The 19,140-nt window shown below is 45.9% G+C and overlaps 1 protein-coding gene across 5 annotated transcripts in view; it reads right to left on the reverse strand.

Moving 5' to 3' along the window:
* ARL9 (ADP ribosylation factor like GTPase 9) overlaps positions 1-19,140 on the reverse strand; it is a 66,889-nt gene that overhangs the window by 28,721 nt on the left and 19,028 nt on the right. For 4 of the 5 annotated variants that reach the window (XM_029601103.1, XM_029601068.1, XM_029601079.1 and 1 more), the window contains exon 2: positions 9,474-9,645. The exons of the other annotated variant lie outside the window; for it this stretch is intronic. In XM_029601103.1, the coding sequence (XP_029456963.1) occupies positions 9,474-9,606 (133 nt within the window). In that variant the 5' untranslated portion in view covers positions 9,607-9,645. The remainder of the gene's footprint in view (positions 1-9,473; positions 9,646-19,140) is intronic. 5 annotated transcript variants of the gene reach the window in all.

Consider the following 19,140-nt stretch of genomic DNA (forward strand, 5'->3'; position numbering starts at 1 on the left):
CGTAGCTGTCCCCCGACAGGAGGATCTGCCATCGCAGGCACGGGTGCTTGGCTTATGCTCCCTCGCAGCCAGTCAAAACCCTGTGGCAGGGCTTGGCTGTGGCCTAGGGGTGCGTGCCTGTCTAGGGTGAGACCTTGGCCCAGCCTGCTGAGACTGTGCTCTACTGGCTGGAGGGTAGTACTTCCTTGGCCAGTAAAAAGGGCGCCGAGGCCCCTGTCTGGAAGACTGTTTGCCAGAGGACTGTGGGTCAGAAGTGCTAGTTGAAAGATGTTGCAGGGTCTCATGATGATCTTTCAGCTGTGCTACTGCCTCCTTAATTTTATCCCCGAAGAGATTCTCTCCAGTGCAAGCCAAGTCCACGATATGGTCTTGCACCTCCGATCAGAGGCTCGTAGCCAGGCCATAAGACGGGCACCAATGCCCACTGCAGCCACTCTGGACTCCATCTCAAACACATCATATGCGGACCTCACTTCATTTGTCGCATTCAAAACCCTGCTGTACAACCTTCAGGAAATCCTCGTGTAGTTATTGAGGAAGGCAGTCCACCAGCTCCTGAACTTACTTCCAGAGGTTTCTGGAATACTGGCTCATATACAGCTGGTAGCAGGCAATGTGAGCTGCCAACATGAAGCCCTGGAAAACCTTGCGCCCCAGGGCATCTAGTGCCCTGTGTTCACATCCTGGAGGAGCCGAAGCAAGGGTACGGGACCTCAGCCTTTTTTAGGGCAGACTCCACCACCACAGACTAGTGAGGAAGTTGACGCTGCTCAAAACCAGCGGTAGGCTGAACGAAGTATACAGCGTCTGTTTTCCAGTTAACTGGAGGAACTAAAATGGGGTGCTGCCAGCGTCGGAGAAACAGTTCCTTGAATGTGTCATTGACCAGAACTGCTACCACATCCTTAAGAGCATCCATGAATTGAAAGTCCTCCAGCATCTTGTACCTGGAGTCTTCTGCAATCAGGAGCTGGAAGGGCACAGACTCCGCCATGGCATGGACAAAACCTGAAAATGTCAGGTCCTCTGGAGGTGAGTGGCGCCTCTTCTCCAGCAGGGATGGCTCAGAAGGGAGATCCTTGGATTCCGCCGAGGAAGACTCAGAAAGCTTTTCTGAGGGCAGTCATAGGGGGCGTCGTCCTCACTCAGATCACCTGGTGATACCAGTGAAGGAGCCTGAACCATGACTTTGGCCCAGGGCACAGATAGCCTGGAGGGCACCGATGGCATCAAGAGCTCAAGAGGCTTCGCCAGAACCGGGGGGGGGGGGGGGGGGTTTAGATGGTGTCAATGGACCTGGCAGGTCGGTGCACAGCAGGTGTGAAGGGGGCTGCAGAAGAAGAACCTTCGGCCCTCCCTTGTCTGAAGAATCAGCGATGGGAATGGTTTCTGATCGCGGCTGCACCAGTGTCCCCCATGGCATCGGCACGGGTTGCGTTGGTAGTGCACAGAGGAGCAAATCCAACCACTCCAGCAACTGTGTCAACATCGTACGGCACAGGCTCCTGTGGCAGTGGTGGTCCCAAGGAGGCCAGTGACTCGATGCCTTTTAGAGCTCATCCGACTGCCAACCACACTCTGTGCTCTAACTCTTCTTCGAATGCTGCCATTGACAGGACAGTTTGAGGAGGTAGCAGAACCTGATCTCCCTCAGAGCCCTGAGAGACCAATGCCCGGCACTGGAATCTGTGGGGACCACCTCGTACCCTTGGTCTCGATGGAGGTCGAAGCCTCGTCGATATGGGGGCCGCTTTGGGGGCATCTCGGATAAAGTCGGCACCTTCCCGAGCTTGGAGTCCTGGGAGGAAGATGACCAGTGCTTCTTCACTTTCCCATGATGCTCAGCCCGGACTTTCCCCAGCTCCAAGGGCAAAAGAGAGGAACCAGACCTACTAGAATGGGACGTAATAGACATGGGCCAATCCCCAGCACCTACTTCAATCTGAGAACTGGTAGAGGAGATGGCAGGACAGGACCAGTACTTATAGGGTTCTCCTTGCCCCTAGGAGTCTATTCCCCCGATGCAGAGGTCAAAAGCTCAGACTTCTTGGGCCGAAATAATTTTTCCATCTTATCAAGATAGAGAGAGGATGCTTGGGGGTCATGTGGGCGCAAAAAGAACAGCCACGCACAGCGTGTGATGCCCCCTGGCACAAAATACTCACTTCATGGGGTCTGTGATGGACATAGTCCAGGGTAAGCAGCGGAACCCAGATGATGCCATCCACGGTAATTACTCATAAGTGGGCCACCAATGCTGCCATGCTCTGACAGAGTGAGTCTTGACATGGCCCCCAAGAAGGAGATGCAGTCTGCTAGCCAATTGGAAAGCATCTGCTTAGCAACAGCAAAAAGTTGAGTGGACTGGCTAAGGGCTTCTCTCCACTTCAAATAGAAAGCTAAGGCTCTTTTGCAGTCCAAACTTTGCAGGGCTCGTTCACCTTAGTGAGAATGGGGCCTAGAAAAAAATGTTGGCAGGATGATGCACTGTTTAAGATGGAAGCCTGACGCCACCTTAGGCAGGAACTTAGGGCGGTGCTTTGCATGCACCCTATCATGAAACAATTTTGTATATAAAAATTTGTTCCCAATCACGTGTATATATACCTCCTTTAATTGTGGATACCCTCCTATATATCAGAATCTCCCCCGCCCCCCCCCCCCCCCAGTTTAGATAACCTCTTTCACGTATCCCACTTTGCTAATTTCTACTTGTATAATCTAATCTGTTATTTGTATGTTCTTAATGTTCCTTATGTAATTATGCAATAATTGTAAAGCCTGTTGCTAAGTTCTGTTCTATGTAAACCGACGAGATGTTCCCAACGTTCGTCGGTATATAAAAGTTATTAAATAAATAAATAAATAAATAAGAAAGATCTGGCACAGTGGGTCAGACCAAGGATCCATCAAATCCAGTATCCTGTCTCCAACAGTAGCCAATCCAAGTCACAAGAACCTGGCAAGTATAGAAATATTAAACAGATCCCATGCTACTAATGCTGGCAACAAGCAGGGGCTATTCTCTATTGATTAATAGCAGTTTATGGACATCTCCAGGAGCTTATCCAAACCCTTTTTCAAATCCAGCTACACTAGCTGCCTTATCTAGCAACGAATTCCAGAGCTGAATTATGTGTTGAGTGAACATTTTTTCTCCATTTAAAATGTGCTACTTGCTAACTTCATATAGTGTCCTCTAGTCCTTGTATTATTCAATTACATCCTTTCATGATTTCGTAGACCTCTATGATAACCACCCCCCCATCTCTTCTCTAATCAGCTCTAACCTCTTTAGCCTTTCCTCAAAGGGGAGCTGTTCCATGCCCTTTATCATTTTGGTCGCTCTTCTCTGTACTTTCCCCAGTGCAACTATATCTTTTTTGAGATGCGATGACCAGAATCGTACACATAATTCAAGGTGCAGTCTAACCATTGAGCGAAGAAACAAAGAAGATCGGTGTATCAAGGGACTTTTATTAGAACTTGTCAGACTCTGGCAGAGTTTCACTCACACAGGAGCTGCCTCAGGGGCTACTGTATAGATGGATTTCTGATTACAGATACTTCAGTGCAAAACCATCATACTTTGTACATAATGGCTATTAATCAAATTTACTTAGGGAATAGCCACTGCTATTAATTGCATCAGTAGCATGGGATCTTCTTAGTGTTTGGGTAATTGCCAGGTTCTTGTGGCCTGGTTTGGCCTCTGTTGGAAACAGGATGCTGGGCTTGATGGACCCTTGGTCTGACCCAGCATGGCAATTTCTTATGTTCTTATAGTGATTCTGTGTGTAGTCAGTTTTAAAGATCAGTCTCATGCCAGATTATATTTTATGGTCATTCCTTGTATCACCATCACAGCACAGACTGTCTCTGCTATGATCGCTTTTTTGACCGCCACAGCACACTGAGCCAACGATTTCAATGTAATATCAACTATGACGCCCAGAGTTTTTTCCTGGGTGGCAACTCCTAAAATGGAACCTAACATCATGTAGCTACAACATGGGTTATTTTTCCCTATAGGTATCACCTTGCACTTATCCACATTATAATTCATCTGCCATATGGACATCCAGTCTTCCAGTCTCACAAGGTCCTCCTGCAATTTATCACAATTCACTTGTGATTTAACTACTCTGAATAATTGTGTCTCATCTGCTAATTTGGGATCATCTCACTCATTGTATCTCTTTCCAGATCATTTATAAATAAATTAAAAAGCTCTGTCCAAGTGCAGATCCCCGAAGTACTCCACTGTTTACCTTTTTCTACCATGAAAACAAACCATTTAATCCTACTCTGTTTTCTTTTATCCAGGTTGCAATCCACAAAATTACATCGCCTCCTATCCCATGATTTTTTTTTTAGTTTTCTTAGAAGCCTGTCATGAGGAATTTGTTTTAAACACCTTCTGAAAATCCAAATACACCACATCTACCAGTTCACTTTTACCCTCACGCTTATTCACCCCTTCAAACAAAATGTAGCAGATTTGTGAGATAACACTTCCCATGGGTAAATCCATGCTGGCTGTGTCCCATTATATCATGTCTACCTAAATGTTCTGTGATTTTATTCTTTAAAATAGTTTCCATTATTTTTCCCAGCACTGAAGTCAGGCTCATCGGTCTGTGGTTTCCCAGATCACTTCTGGAGCCCTTTTTATAGCTCGAGGTTACTTTACTTAGGGTGGTCTTGCACAAGCACCTCAAAAAAGATATAGTTGCGATGGAGAAGGTAAAGAGAAGGGCAACCAAAATGATAAAGGGGATGGAACAGTTCCCCTATAAGGAAAGGCTGAAGAAGTTAGGGCTGTTCAGCTTGGAGAAGAGACGGCTGAGGGGGAATATGATAGAGGTCTTTAAGATCATGAGAGGTCTTGAACAAGTAGATGTGAATCGGTTATTTACACTTTCGGATAATAGAAGGACTAGGGGGCATTCCATGAAGTTAGCAAGTAGCACATTTAAGACTAATCAGAGAAAATTCTTTTTCACTCAATGCACAATAAAGCTCTGGAATTTGTTGCTAGAGGATGTGGTTAGTGCAGTGTTGCAACCGTTCCTTCCCAACGGCTTCACTCTGCCTACTTTTCTTTCTTTGCACCTCCTCTCGCTGTGGATGGACGCCTGGCTGCCGCGGCGTCTGCCTGCCGTCCTCTCCGGCGTTCCTGGGCCGGCTTGGGCGCTGCTTCCTGCCATGCTCCGCTGGTACCCACTCCTCTCGCTGTGGATGGACGCCTGGCTGCCGCGGCGTCTGCCTGCCGTCCTCTCCGGCGTTCCCGGGCCGGCTTGGGCGCTGCTTCCTGCCATGCTCCGCTGGTACCTTAGGGCGTGCGCGCCGTGCGGCCCTCACTCTTATTTCCTACTTGGCGTGAACCTCAAGGGCATCCCCCTTGATGACGTCATGCTGCCCGGATATTTAAAGCCTACGATGTTTGCTAGCCTTTGATTTAGCAAGGTGGATACTCATGGATGGGATTCACTCTCCGTAGTCAGCTACTCTGCCTCTACAATCTTCCACTGGACTCTTAACGCTAACGGGGTACCCGCTCCTCAGGGGCCTCACTTGCTTTTCAGGTCGTTATCAAGAAACCGGTACTCGCTCCTCAAGGGCCTGCCTCCGTTCCAGCCCTAGTGCCATCTCCTATGTGGAACCACTGTGTGAGTACATTACCTTCAAGCCTCTCAGGGATCAGGTACTCGCTCCTCAAGGGCCTGCTCTCCCTATCCTGGGGTTCTCCATACTGGGGCTTTGTGCTTATTCCACTATACTCATTAATTCTCAGTTCTTTCCACTATAGCACTGCTACCAGAGGAGTCGCTGTTCCAGCGCCTGAGGGATACTAGCCCAGCCAGGCTACTTCTGCTACTCACCACTGCCACCTCTGGTGGCTTCACCACATTGTCTAATAAAAGATCAATCTCTGTGTTTGTGTGACCTAAGCTGAGCCTGACCTGTGGCCCCTCACGGGACTTCCCCCCGTGGGTGTGGTCATCTGCCACAGGTCCAGGGATCCACCCAAACCTCACTAATTATAACATGCAGTTAGTGTAGCTGGGTTCAAAAAAGGTTTGGATAAGTTCTTGGAGGAGAAGTCCATTAACTGCTATTAATCAAGTTTACTTAGGTAATAACCACTGCTATTAATTGCATCAGTAGCATGGGATCTTCTTGGTGTTTGGGTAATTGCCAGGCTCCATGTACTTGTGATGGGTATCCTTCTCAGTCTGCAACTGAAATGGGATGGCCTCTGCCATCACCCTTACAAATCCTGTAATGAAGAGGTCTTCCAGAGGAGTCTTTGTCAGCAGGAAGAAATGGGTCTAAGGGGAGACCATCTGATGTACTGTCAGAGACATCAGAGTCATCATCCCCCTAGGTGTCAAGTGGGTCTTCCTCCTCACTGTCTTAAAGTGGGGACAGTGCTCTAGGTGTTCAGCCCCTGGCCAATGGTATGGGTAAAGAGTCAACTGGCTGTGGGAAACATGGACCAGCACCGGATTAGCCAGTGGCACCACTGATGCCCCACTAGATACAGCACTGGGAACTGATACAGGCTGTGTTGGTAACACTCCGATGAGTGCATGTAGGAATTCCAACGGATGGATGGTGTCGGACCCAGTGCTGTTGGCGCCCTGACGCAGATGCTCCACACCACCCTCTCCACGGACTTCTGCATGTGCCTCTCCAGCTCCTTCTTGAAGAGCACCGATGCCAAGATGGTGCAGCGACATCCTCTTCTGAACTGAGAGGAGGATCTGAGGCATCAGAGCTAGTGGAGGCCTTCACATACCCCAGGTTTCAATGGAGGCTTGGCTTTCCTCACCACAGGGGCACTTTGGGGCATCGCAGACGAAGCCGGTGCATCCCCATACCCAGCACTGTGCATTGACAGAGACTGATGCTTCCTCGGTTTCACTCTGTACTCTGATCGGGCCATCCCTGGTGCCAAGGCTGAAGACAATGAACTAAATGTCTTCAAGCTGGTAGAGGCAAATGATGGCCTGTCTCCAGCATCCTTGGCAGTCACTGACACCAACGGAATTGACAATCCTGCCAATGTCAATGGCTTGATGTCTATCGGTATGGCTCTGTGGCTCCTCGATGTTTATGCCTCCAATGCAGATGTTGATATACTGGCCTTCTCCGACCTGAAGAGGTGTTTCATCTTATCAAGCCAGATCTTATAAGAACATAAGAAATTGCCATGCTGGGTCAGACCAAGGGTCCATCAAGCCCAGCATCCTGTTTCCAACAGAGGCCAAACCAGGCCACAAGAACTTGGCAATTACCCAAACACTAAGAAATCCCATGCTACTGATGCAATTAATAGTAGTGGCTATTCCCTAAGTAAACTTGGATTAATAGCCGTTAATGGACTTCTTACACCCTTTTGGGGTCATCTGGGCATACTTGCTACAACCCCAGATGTTGTGTGATGCCTCCAGGCAGAGAATACATCAATCATGAGGGTCCTTGATCAACATAGTCCTTGAGCATGGAGGACATACTGACCCGAAACAAAAGGGATGCAAAATTGAACTTGATGGCGTCAGCCTACTAGGGCCAGTGGGCACCAAAAGGCACTACCGCTCAAGGGTAATGACAGCGAAAGGAATAAAAAAAGCAACTTACTTTACCGAAAAACCTGGCTAAAGAAACTAAGTAGAGAACTGGGAAGACCCCGCATCAATACCATGAGAATACATGTAACAAACATGCAAAAACACAAAAAAAGAAAAAAAACAAAGAATTTAAGAGAGACTCAATGCTGCCACCGTCCGCGGGGGGGGGGAGACGGAGGGGACCCCGTGTGGATGCATGGTATAGTATATGCTGGACACGCTCAGAGAGGCTCAGTTAAAGTTCTAGAAACTTTGACATAAATTTTCCATGCTGGGCTCTATCTGATGAAGTCACCCATGTGAGAGGACTGACATCCTACTTGTACTCAGAGTAAAGGGCTGTTGAGAAGCACTGGTGTACTGTCTTACACACCTGCGCAACTGTAGCAAAAGTAAACTAAATAAAATATTTGATCTTTTGTTAAGCGAAAAAAATTCCAAAATAAAAATACAACCGAATAAAGCAATGAACAGGAAAAATGCTGTAGAAATAATTAATCTCTTGATCTCTTGGCTCCTAAAAATTGTAGCTGGCAATCGGTTAAAAAAAAAAAAAAGATTGGATCTCTGGGGGTTGGGGAGTTAGGCTGGGACTCAGTAGAAGATGGGTCGCCGCAGCCCTAGCATCTTATTTGGATACGCGCATGGAGCCTAGAGGAGCAAAGGAAAAATGCTCCCTGGGTTCTGTTCTTTGGAAACTAGCTGCAGAGCTCTGGTGGGGATAGGGGAGGGGATTGTTCCTTTGGGATATAATGTGATCAAATCCTTGGATATCTCTGATCTCTTTGTATACGCTATTTTTTTTAATAATAATTTACCTGTTGTATTTCCATGATTGTGCCTTTTGTGTAGTTTATTCTATGTATCACTTAATAAAACATATTGAACACAAAAAAAAAATTTTTTCACAGAGCAAAATCTTTTTCTGGAGATTGAAAATGTTTACTGTATATGTAAGGGGTATAGGATAAACTGCAACTGACAAGAGATTTTCTGATGAGGGGACTTATACCAGGATAATTTACATTTCATACTTCCATACTGTCTTTTTCCAAAAAATGTTATCCTAAGTGGTTCAGAACATTAAAATACAACATAATTCAAATAAAATATATTTAAACAATAATCCCTAAAACAGACTGTCCCACATTCTACTTTCACTAAGAAAATGAATCAGACCACATCAATTAATACATTTCCTCCCCCAAACCCTTATACTAATAATAGCATAAGTTCCCTATCTGATCCAGTTAAATCATAGCTCAAATCGCCAGTAACTCCTTAAAAGTCCAGCATAAATCACCATGCTAGACACAATGGATCAGACCTATTCTCTGCAGGACTGTACGGAAGAGCTTTCATAATGACCTAGGCATCAACTTAGCAGAAATACAAACAAACATTAACACATTCTCTTTTATAAATTTCAAGTTTTATAATTATCCGCTTTCTGTTCCTTTCCAATCACAAAACAAAATCCACAGCTGGATGAAAACAGGGATTTACATTTTTTTTTCAACAACACACTAATAATCGAACTTAAAATATTGGAAGCTAGTACTACGAATAGTAAATTTCTAGAACCTATTTACTATTATAACTAACTTCTATAGCAGTTTCTAACTACTTAAACAGGGTGGCCCATGGAAGTGTGTCCCGCCTCCAATACAGTGCCACGCAGGCAAGCTACTTTTCCATGGGCCACCCTGTATTACTAATTTCTTTACCCAGCACTGTAGTAATGCAGGTAAAACGCACTCCTGTTTACATTATGCAGAATTCACTGAGGGGGCTGACGGGATGCCTTCCCTGCTAGAATGGACAGCGCATGCTTACTTTCTAAGAACTCCATCTTGATGTCCTGAATGTTAAAGCACACAGCATTGAAGCCCTTTGTAGGGGTCTCACTGCGATTGACCCTTTGGGTGGTGAGGGAGTGAAGGACACTAGTCTTCCCAGCTCCATCCATGCCCAGCACCAAAATTTGCTTTTGTGGTAATGGTTTCTCCTGCAAAAAGGAAAAGCAACAGAGAGAACAAGCATGAGAACTAGACCGCGCCACTAATGGAGTCCTGCTAAAGCAGACAAGATTTCAGAATCTCGATCGTTAAAATTTCTCACATGCTCAAATCCTAAATATGTAAAACAGGAACTCAACAGAATTTAGAAGACTGCTGCAGAGTCCCCTCTGTGTAGACAAACATACTAGCCCTTTGGCTGAAAAGAGGTTTCCTTTTAGAACATTACTGAGATCTGGCCTGCAATGGGTATACATCCGATACACAGGTCAATACAGTAAAGTGCGGCCGCGGTTACCCTGCTCCTAACCCGCTTTCTACCCACTTTTCGGCCGCGTTAGTCCAACCCGCGATACACTATCCCCTTTAACCTACTCTTACCACGTCCTTAAATCACCGGGTAACCCCTTCCGTCCGCAGCATGTATATTACATGAAAACGATCGAATTAGCTATTCCCTCCCATACAGTAACGTGCACCCCGACTATCGCTTTTTTACCCTGCCGTTTTGCCGCGCGTTTAACCTGCTAACTTACCGCCTACCCTTACCCCTGCGTTAGAGGCAGGGGTAAGGGTAGGCGGCAAACTTTCCCCCAGCCCCCGCTCACCTGCCCTGGCTGCGTCCATGGGTGCTGGTCTCCGGGGCAGCCCCAGTCCTCTCCCCTCCTCCCAAAGCAACAAAAGCGGAAAAAATTGAAAAAGTGAAAAAAAAAAAGTTGCAAGAGAGAGAGGGGAGAGAGGACGGGCAATCCTACGCTCGGGATTGCCAGTCCTCTCTCCCCTCCTCTCGAAGCAAGGCGCAAAAAGCAGCCTTGCTTCGGGAGGAGGGGAGAGAGGACTGGCAGTGTAAAGCAATGAAGCGATTTACTTTTTTTGCAGCCCCCCTCCGGAGACAGACATCGGCGAAGACGACTGCGGCTCCCCTGCCTCCAGCTGCCCGCGAAGATGAACGCCTGCATGGGCGAAAGCGGCCCCTGTGCGTGCAATTGGGCCACTCAAGGCGTGACGTCACGACGTTTGGCGTCACGGCATGTGACGTCACATCTTGAGTGGCCCAATTGCACGCACAGGGGCCGCTTTCGCCCGTGCGATGTGTCCATCTTCGCGGGCAGCTGGAGGCAGGGGAGCCGCGGTCGCCTTCGCCGATGTCCGTCTCCGGAGGGGGGCTGCAAAAAAGTAAGTCGCTTCGTTGCTTTACACTGCCAGTCCTCTCTCCCCTCGTCCCGAAGCAAGGCTGCTTTTCGCGCCTTGCTTCGGGAGGAGAGAGAGGACTGGCAATCCCGAGCGTAGGATTGCCCGTCCTCTCTCCCCTCTCTCTCTTGCTACTTTTTTTTTTTCTTTTTCGCTTTTTTTTTTTCGCTTTTTCCCGCTTTCGTTGCTTGCTTCAGGAGGAGGGGAGAGAGGACTGGCAATCCCGAGCGTCGGTGAACCATCCACTTCCTGGTACCTGTTATTTCAAATGTCATTTGCAATGACATTTGAAATGACAGATACCAGCGTGTCCGTGAAGCGTTAGGCCAGCGCACCCAGGATACTGTATAGCGCTCTATACAGTAAAGTGGGTTGCGCGGGCCTAATGCTTCACGGACGCTTCTTAGATGCAACTTGCATTTGCAAGCTATTTACATACAGTATCGAGCGGTAGGTGAGCTGGACTGTGCATGTGGCAACCGCGGGTGCGCCCGGCACTAACACAGCTCTTCCTACCGCTCCTTACTGTATCAGCCTGATTATTAGCCTCAGTGACACAAACAGAATATTTAGGGTTTACATACACACACAATTATTCCGTTTAAAAAATTAGAAGCAGCCGAAGTGGCAGATTACCCAATGGCAACCATGCTAATTTAGGAAAGCATGATTATTTAGCCACTAATTAGCTTCATGAATGTTTGCTGTAGCTTTCAACAATAATTTTTACAAATTAACCCCACCCACACTGCCAGAGCACATCTCAATAAATATTTCTCTTGCTCACCCACTCTTCTGAGCTTCCAATTCAACAGGAAATGGGCTCTACATAGAAACATAGAAATTACGGCAGAAAAAGACCAAATGGCCCATCCAGTCTGCCCAGCAAGCTCCCACACTTAGTTTCCCATACTTATCTGTTTCACCGACCACCAAGTTGAGGGCCCTTATTGGTAACTGTTTGATTCGAATTTCCTGCCACCCCCTGCCGTTGATGCAGAGAGTAATGTTGGGGCTATAGCATCATAAACCCACAAATACAACTCCCACACCATCCCCACAGAACAGCAAACATTCCCTCCCCCTTCCCCAAGACAGCATGGGGAATTCTTGCTGGTTCGACGTTCCAGGCCTTCTCAGCGACAACATCAGTGGATTTGTGAAACCAGTGTTCTGTGCACAGGAAAACAAATGTACATTTGCTATGTTGTTTAAACTGGTACTACTAGTACTTGTGGTCGAGCAGTTTCATTGTGCAGGCTCTTTGTTGTTTTATCATCAACATCATGTTAGTTTTCTCCTGAGTGAAAACCATTAAGAACATAAGAAATGTCCATGCTGGGCCAGACCGGGTCCATCAAGCCCAGCATCCTGTTTCCAGCAGAGGCCAAACCAGGCCACAAGAACCTGGCAATTACCCAAACACCAAGAAGATCCCATGCTACTGATGCAATTAATAGCAGTGGCTATTCCCTAAGTAAACTTGATTAATAGCAGTTAATGGACTTCTCCTCCAAGAACTTATCCAAACCTTTTTTGAACCCAGCTACACTAACTGCACTAACCAAATCCTCATTCATTTTAAATAGTAAAATCTACAAAAAGACAAAATTCTAACTGCCCAAAATCAACTACAACCCTGTGTGTCATTGAAAGTGGCTACATGTGGCTTCTAGTCACCATAAACACATTTATATTTGGCTCCTCCCAGTGGGGAGGAAGATAAGGATACTGGGCATATGCACTCGATCGTTCTCTCTCAATATCTATATAGATGTAAAGAGAGATCTATAATCTATCTATATATACATTGGCCAATGAAAAGAACCCAAATGACAAACAGGTTCCGCCGCTATTCCTTGTGACCTCGGGCAAGTCACTTCATCCTCCATTGCCTCAGGTGCCAACTTAGGCCTAGATTCATCAAACTGCTATAAATATAGCAGAAATAGTGCCGACAATAAAAAAAAAAATGGGCATGGTTGGGGTAATTTTCCTGGTACTGCTTGGCATAGCTATTTTACCGAAACACACATTTAATTTATTGCATCCTCGATATTTTCACATCACAAGCAGAAAAGCCCCAGACAGGCTTTTATCGCATATATGTGAGAGAGAGTGAGAGACAGAAAGAGAGAAAGAAAGAGAAAGAGGGACTAACGCCCTAACGCATTTTGATAAATGACCTCTTAGGGAGTTATTTACTAAAGCTTTTTCCCCAGAGACATAGAATGGGAGAAAAGTCTTAGTAAATTAGGCCCTTAGACGTGAACCCACTGGGGATAAGGAAATACCTTCTGTACCTGAACTTGATCCACTCTGAAGCTCTTGAAAAGCGGAATATAAATCAAATCAAAAACCAATCATGAGTGAAGAAGTGTTTCTACAAACACAAGCAACAAGCTGCATATTCTTTTCCATGCTTGATCTCTCACACAGAACAGGTTTTACCAAAACAGTTCTAACTAGGAGCAAAGCAAAGCCAAATTAGCGTTTCTTGTGGCATCCATCTTGAATTTCTCAACCACATGAAAGTTTTTGTTTGGTTAAAAAAGGTTTGAAGATGCTAGCACTGATTTTCATGTCCTTGAAAATCCCCAATTACATGCCACATGCTGTGTTATTGTAATTATGATTAGGAGTTCAAGCCATTTTAAGAGTATTTGGGCAGCCATCTTGAATTTGGAGGGGGAGAGGAAGGAGATAGGTGCCAGGTCCATGCTCTGCCCCATTGAAAATCCTCAATCTGACAAGGGTGATGTCATATTCAAAAGAGTCAAAGTTGAAAACACTACAAAATCCATGCATAAGCATGTTTACATATTTATTTTAAGGTTATTAAACTAAGAATTTAATCAAGGTTTATTTAAGAACTGTCAAATTGGGGCAAAAAAAAAATCCACATAAATATCTTTAAATAGGAGAAAATTCTAACCAAAAGAGGTCATTCTCCCTTCCCCCAATATTTATCATCTGCTGAGGTGGCTAAAATAAAAGGAACCGCACAATACAAGCATACTGATAGTGCCCATTACAGGTAGAAAAATATTTCATAAATAGTTAAGGCACTAGGCAAAATATAATCTTAATTTTTTTATTTTAATGATGTAGAAGATTGATATAACTGGATTAACTGACCCAGACTGGATCTTGGACTATGTTTGCATTATTCCTCTGCTGTATTGTTTTACCCTGCAGAAATTGTAATTCAGGTTACTATTTTTGTTCTGCTTAAACACCTTTGAATAAACCCCTGCATATATTTTGAACTATAATTGATTCATATATTGCAAAGAAGTGCTCAACATAACAAAAGTAAAGGAATGGAGGAAGAAAGCAAATTCTTCTCTCTCATTAATATGTTAACGAGACTTCACAACAGTATTCTATTTACAGGAATATGAGCACTGCTGGGGATCTCCGGGTCCAACAGCTCATCTCGGCCTCCAACCCTCAGCACACTGCAGTGTTCCCCACCAATCCCTTTTGAACTCCCAAGGAACAAATGTGGATCCTCAGGGGTTGGGCCTCGTAACAGGCTAACAGCTGTCTGAGTTTGCCTCTGCTTCTCTGTAGCTCAACATGCCAGGCACCAGCCTCTGACCAGACAGACCCCAGCTCATGGCCCCTCCAGAGCATTTTTGGCCCCGACTCTCTACCAGTCTCTTCTTCCCTTCTCCACCTAACGAGCAGCAATGGATCCTCCTCCCTGCTGCAGAGCTGTAACTTCTTCTCCTGGGCAGGTTCCAAGACTGAAAGAATAGTCACTCAGCGCAGGTGCCGGGGATTTTTCTATTCTGGCGCCCATTACAGACATCCTCTCTCTCCCAAATTGAAGATTATACTTTCAGCTGAACTCCACCCTCACATTGGGTAAAAACAACAAAAACAAAAAAGAGGGGAGTTGATGATACGACATATTTAAGAGGCTAGGTAAAAACTGAAAATAAACAAAATAAAAACTCCCAACACACATCTAATATAGAGAAATCCAGGTTCTTTTGGCCACCATAAATAAATAAAACCTGCAAGTAAAAGGCCTCACCTGCACAATAAATTACTCAGGCTACTGTTCAGTTTAGGGTGCCCTTCCTGGCTAGCTCACTGCTGAGCAAACCTTCCCTGGTGACCAGCCACATCAACAAAGCCTGAATCCCTCCAAATTCTCTGCCACATTCAGCAGTGCACTCCCCCAGCCCCCAATTACACAGAATCTCTCACTTAAATTTCTTCCTACATCAAGCCCCTCTGCCGCCACCTCCATACGTAACACTGTAACCTAGCAGAAAAAGGGGCAAACCCAATATTTTGCTTTCATATTGTCTCTTTGGATATAAAGTTTACAATTGCAGGGACAGTACTCATCTCTCCAAGTGTCACAGAAAATACTCAGCCAGCCTTGAACTGGGGTCTGCTCTATTCAAGGCTGGTGCTGTGTGCGCTGAGCTACAGCCTTGCTTAACAATCTCTAGCAGTCCAAACCCCAAAGGAGCCAGATTGGTCCTCAGAGCGTTAAGAATAAGTTCTAGGAACTTCCCAGTGTTCCAGGTCATTCAAGGGCTTGAAAGCTAGGGCTGTACAGTCTCTGTGAGTTAAGTCTGTGCCACAAACCCTCAGAGGTCCGCGACGCCAGGCTGCTGCTACCTGTGATTTGTTGAGTCGCTGCTGCAGGCCAGAAGTGTGAAAATGGGGCCTATTATGACCCCGAAAACTTCACCCATTACTGCCGAGCAGGAGGAGGAGGAAGAGGAGGAGGGGGGACGGGACAGAGAGGGGCTCTTCGCACCCATTAGAAACCTCAAACCGCACTGCCATATGTTTAGCAGAGGTGGGAAAGAGCGGGATCAACTGCAGCCCTCAAGAATCATAAACCCCCACTGCTGCACTTTGTGAGGATGTGGGGGAAGAGAAGGGCCGACTGCAGCTTCAAAACCTTTGCAACCTCTGCTGCACACTTAAAGAAAGAAGGGTTAACACAGAGGTGAGAAATACTTCCCATTGTGGCCATGTGTCTGCCACTGGCCTTTCAGAGAGAGAGCTGCACCAGAAAAGTGAATAGAATGGCTCAAAGGAAATGGGACTAGGGTTGACAGTATGAGGGAAAAGACAGGAATGAAGGATAAAGAGGAAGACAGGAATGCATGATTGACCTGGTTAAGGGGCATGAGAGTGGGTGGCAGCATATCAGGGGAGAGAAGGAGAGGACCCCCAGGAATCATGCTGGACAGAGGACCACCATGGTCCAGGAGGGAAGAAGGGAAAGATAACCACCAGGGATCAAGGAGGAGAGAGGAGGAGACAACAGCCAGGTATGGCTATGTCATTAAACATAAGTTATTTAGGGAGATGCACAGACAGACATGAAGATCTTGTAAGCCTTCTTTCTCTTTGAAAAGCAGGCCATTGTTTTGCTTTTTCTAAAATCTAAATTTAGTGACTCATTTTCTGAATGTTTTTGTAAGAATCATAAAAGAAAAGCAGGCTACCAGGGGGGTCAATTTTCAGGGAGGGTACGTTTCAGCACCTTTTTATGTAGGCTAACACCTGTTTACCAATGCAAAAGGCACTTTTTAAATTGCTAACCCCCTCCACTGAGGGTAAAAGTACACACTCTGTGAGTAGCATACACGCTTTTACCTAAGGGGGGGGGGGGAGGAGCTGGGCTAGGTTAGGGGAGGAAAACTACACGCAGGATTTAGTTTTAAAATCCTCATGCACACTTTCACACATGTACTTTGCACCCTCTTCAAAGCAGATGAAAAATACACAGGAACAAAAAGCACTGGCCTTCCCTCACTGGCCCGAGTTTTCAAAAGGAAACTCCATGGGAGTTTCCCTTAGAAATTTAGATTACAGGTCTGCGGGCACTGCTGCTGATGTGACCGGACAGCAAATCAAGTTGCCAGCCTGGAACCTTTTTGAACTTGCTTCCTTTTCCCCATTGCAGCTGGAGTGGGAGGTGGAGGCCGCTGTTGGCTTCAACCTTCAATTATGAAAGCGATTTTTAAAGAGCTTTGGAAATTTCCCTCCCTGGGTATATTCAGTTTAGGTCAGTAAGCATTATTTGATATTAAGTGATATCCGTTATGAATGACTCTGGAATGCATCTCATTATTTCTTGTACTATGGCAAAATTAGAGAGAAGTGTGTGGGGGGGGGGGGGGGGGGGGAGGTTCCATGAAACTTTTTTTGAAGCCGAAAAGGGGTCCAAGCTCCCCGAGAGGTTGGGAACCCCTATTCTAGCTGCAGAGTTGAGTAATGTTGAGGTACTGTCCCAATGTCTACCTGTTGTCAAGAGGAGGAACTACTGTGCACCTAGATCTTTAACCTGACTGATGGAGTGAGTTAAGCCTCGCCCTAAACAGAGAGTGACTGGAGCGGTAACCTGGTTTATACTGACAAACAGCCTGCAGTTCTGTAAGCCAGGTCCTGCTTAAGTTACAGCAGAGGTGTAAATAAACCATCAATGAGACGCTACTACAGAGTATGGCTTGCAACTGCAGGTGTGCTGGCAACCACACAAGTGGACCCATTTCTGCATAGGTCTCCAACCGACCATGCCAAGTCATGAAAAACAAACATACACACATCCTGTGCTTCAGAAGACATTTTCACTTAGAAAAGAAACAAAGCCAAGCAGATAAAAAGCAACAACTCAAAAAAAATTTTTTTTTATTTTTTTTTAACACAAGGCCTCCAGAGCACGTTTTTGTGCAGTGGTAATTTATGAACTAGGCTGTTCAAAACACTTCCTGACTTACGAACCAAAGTTTTAAAAATAAATATTAAAAATAAAAAAACATCCCCCCACACACAGCTTTCTGTCCTAATGCCACCCACTCTGGAATGGGGAAGGAAGGAGAGCAATGCATATCAATCAAAACCACAAGTCCAAGCACATCCAGTTTTATTCAAATTACGTTGCTAATGCACCAGCTCTAAAGAAAAGCTTCAGAAGCAACACCAAGCTGAAGAATGCTGTGCTTGGATTAATTCTGAGAGACACACTTGTCCACATCTTCCCTTTACAGTTTGAGTTACATTGTGCTGGAATACTACATCTTCCCTGCTTCATCTTTGCATTTTAACACCTCATAGGATTTTTTTTACCCTACATTTAGACTTGTCTGTGTTTTTATTGAACCCATCTTGACTGTACACTGAAAGGTAGCATGTGAAATACACTAAATGCCAAGCAGACAGCTCCAGCAGAATCCATGAAGCTGCTGTAAGAAAAATTAAGGCTTTTCACCCAATCAGTGTCTATGGGGGGGGGGGGGGGGGGAAGTATAATAAATCAAGCCCTAAGCTTGTAAAATGAACCAAGCTAATAAGCAGCTAGTGTAGAAAGTATTATGGGAGTCTCAGCTAAACAACTAAGGCTTGAAAGCTAGGCTACAGCCAGCAAAATTGTCAATCTGGACAGATCTGTGACTTCTGCATTAAGCAGAGAGGGAAAACAAGAGGGGGTCATGTCATCTTCAAATGCTTACCAAGATGGAAGCTTGAGTTTAGCAACATAAGAGATGGCTTTTCTTTCCTTTGTCATGCTAAAAATCAAGCAGGTGGACTACTGCACTCAAAACAACATTTTAACTGGAAAAAAAAAAAAACAATCTCTCTCGCTCTCTCTGTTCCTCCACCATGTCCCCACCAGTGTCTCTATTTCATCCTGTCCCCACCTGTCATTCTCAATCCTTTCACCAATATCTCTCTCAATTCTCACACCTGTCTCTCAGCAGCCCCACCATAACTACCTTCCCCCCTCCTGAATGAGGACAGAGGCTCAGGATCCTCAACGTAACATTTCCCACTCAGCTTTATGTGCTACTCTTACTTCCCCAGTAGTATCCTCATGCCACCACTTTCTTCTCTCTGCCTCTCCCCGACTGCATCCCTCCTCCCTCATTCTCCCAATAGCTTCTCTGGATCTCTCTCATGCACCCTCTACCATTACTATTTCTGGCTCTCACACTTCTCTCCTCTCATCACCACACAGTGTGTCCCTCTCAAACCATTTCCTCCTCTCAGTCTCTCTCTCTCTGGTTATGCATCACCCCTCCATCACCATTCAGACCTCTGTATCTCAGTCTTCCTCCCCCATATCACCACTTCTGGCTCTGCTACCATCCCTTTCCCCCTTCACCACCACTGGTTTCTGTTACCTCCCCTCCCCCTCCTTCACTACCCATGGCTGTCATCCATCACCCCCCCCCTTCCTCCCCTCACCACCTCTAGCTTTCTCTCACACATACCCTCATTATCACCTCTGCCCCACCCACCAAATTTCTGAG

This window comes from Rhinatrema bivittatum, chromosome 1 (assembly GCF_901001135.1).
Source record: "Rhinatrema bivittatum chromosome 1, aRhiBiv1.1, whole genome shotgun sequence".
Lineage (NCBI taxonomy): Eukaryota > Metazoa > Chordata > Amphibia > Gymnophiona > Rhinatrematidae > Rhinatrema > Rhinatrema bivittatum.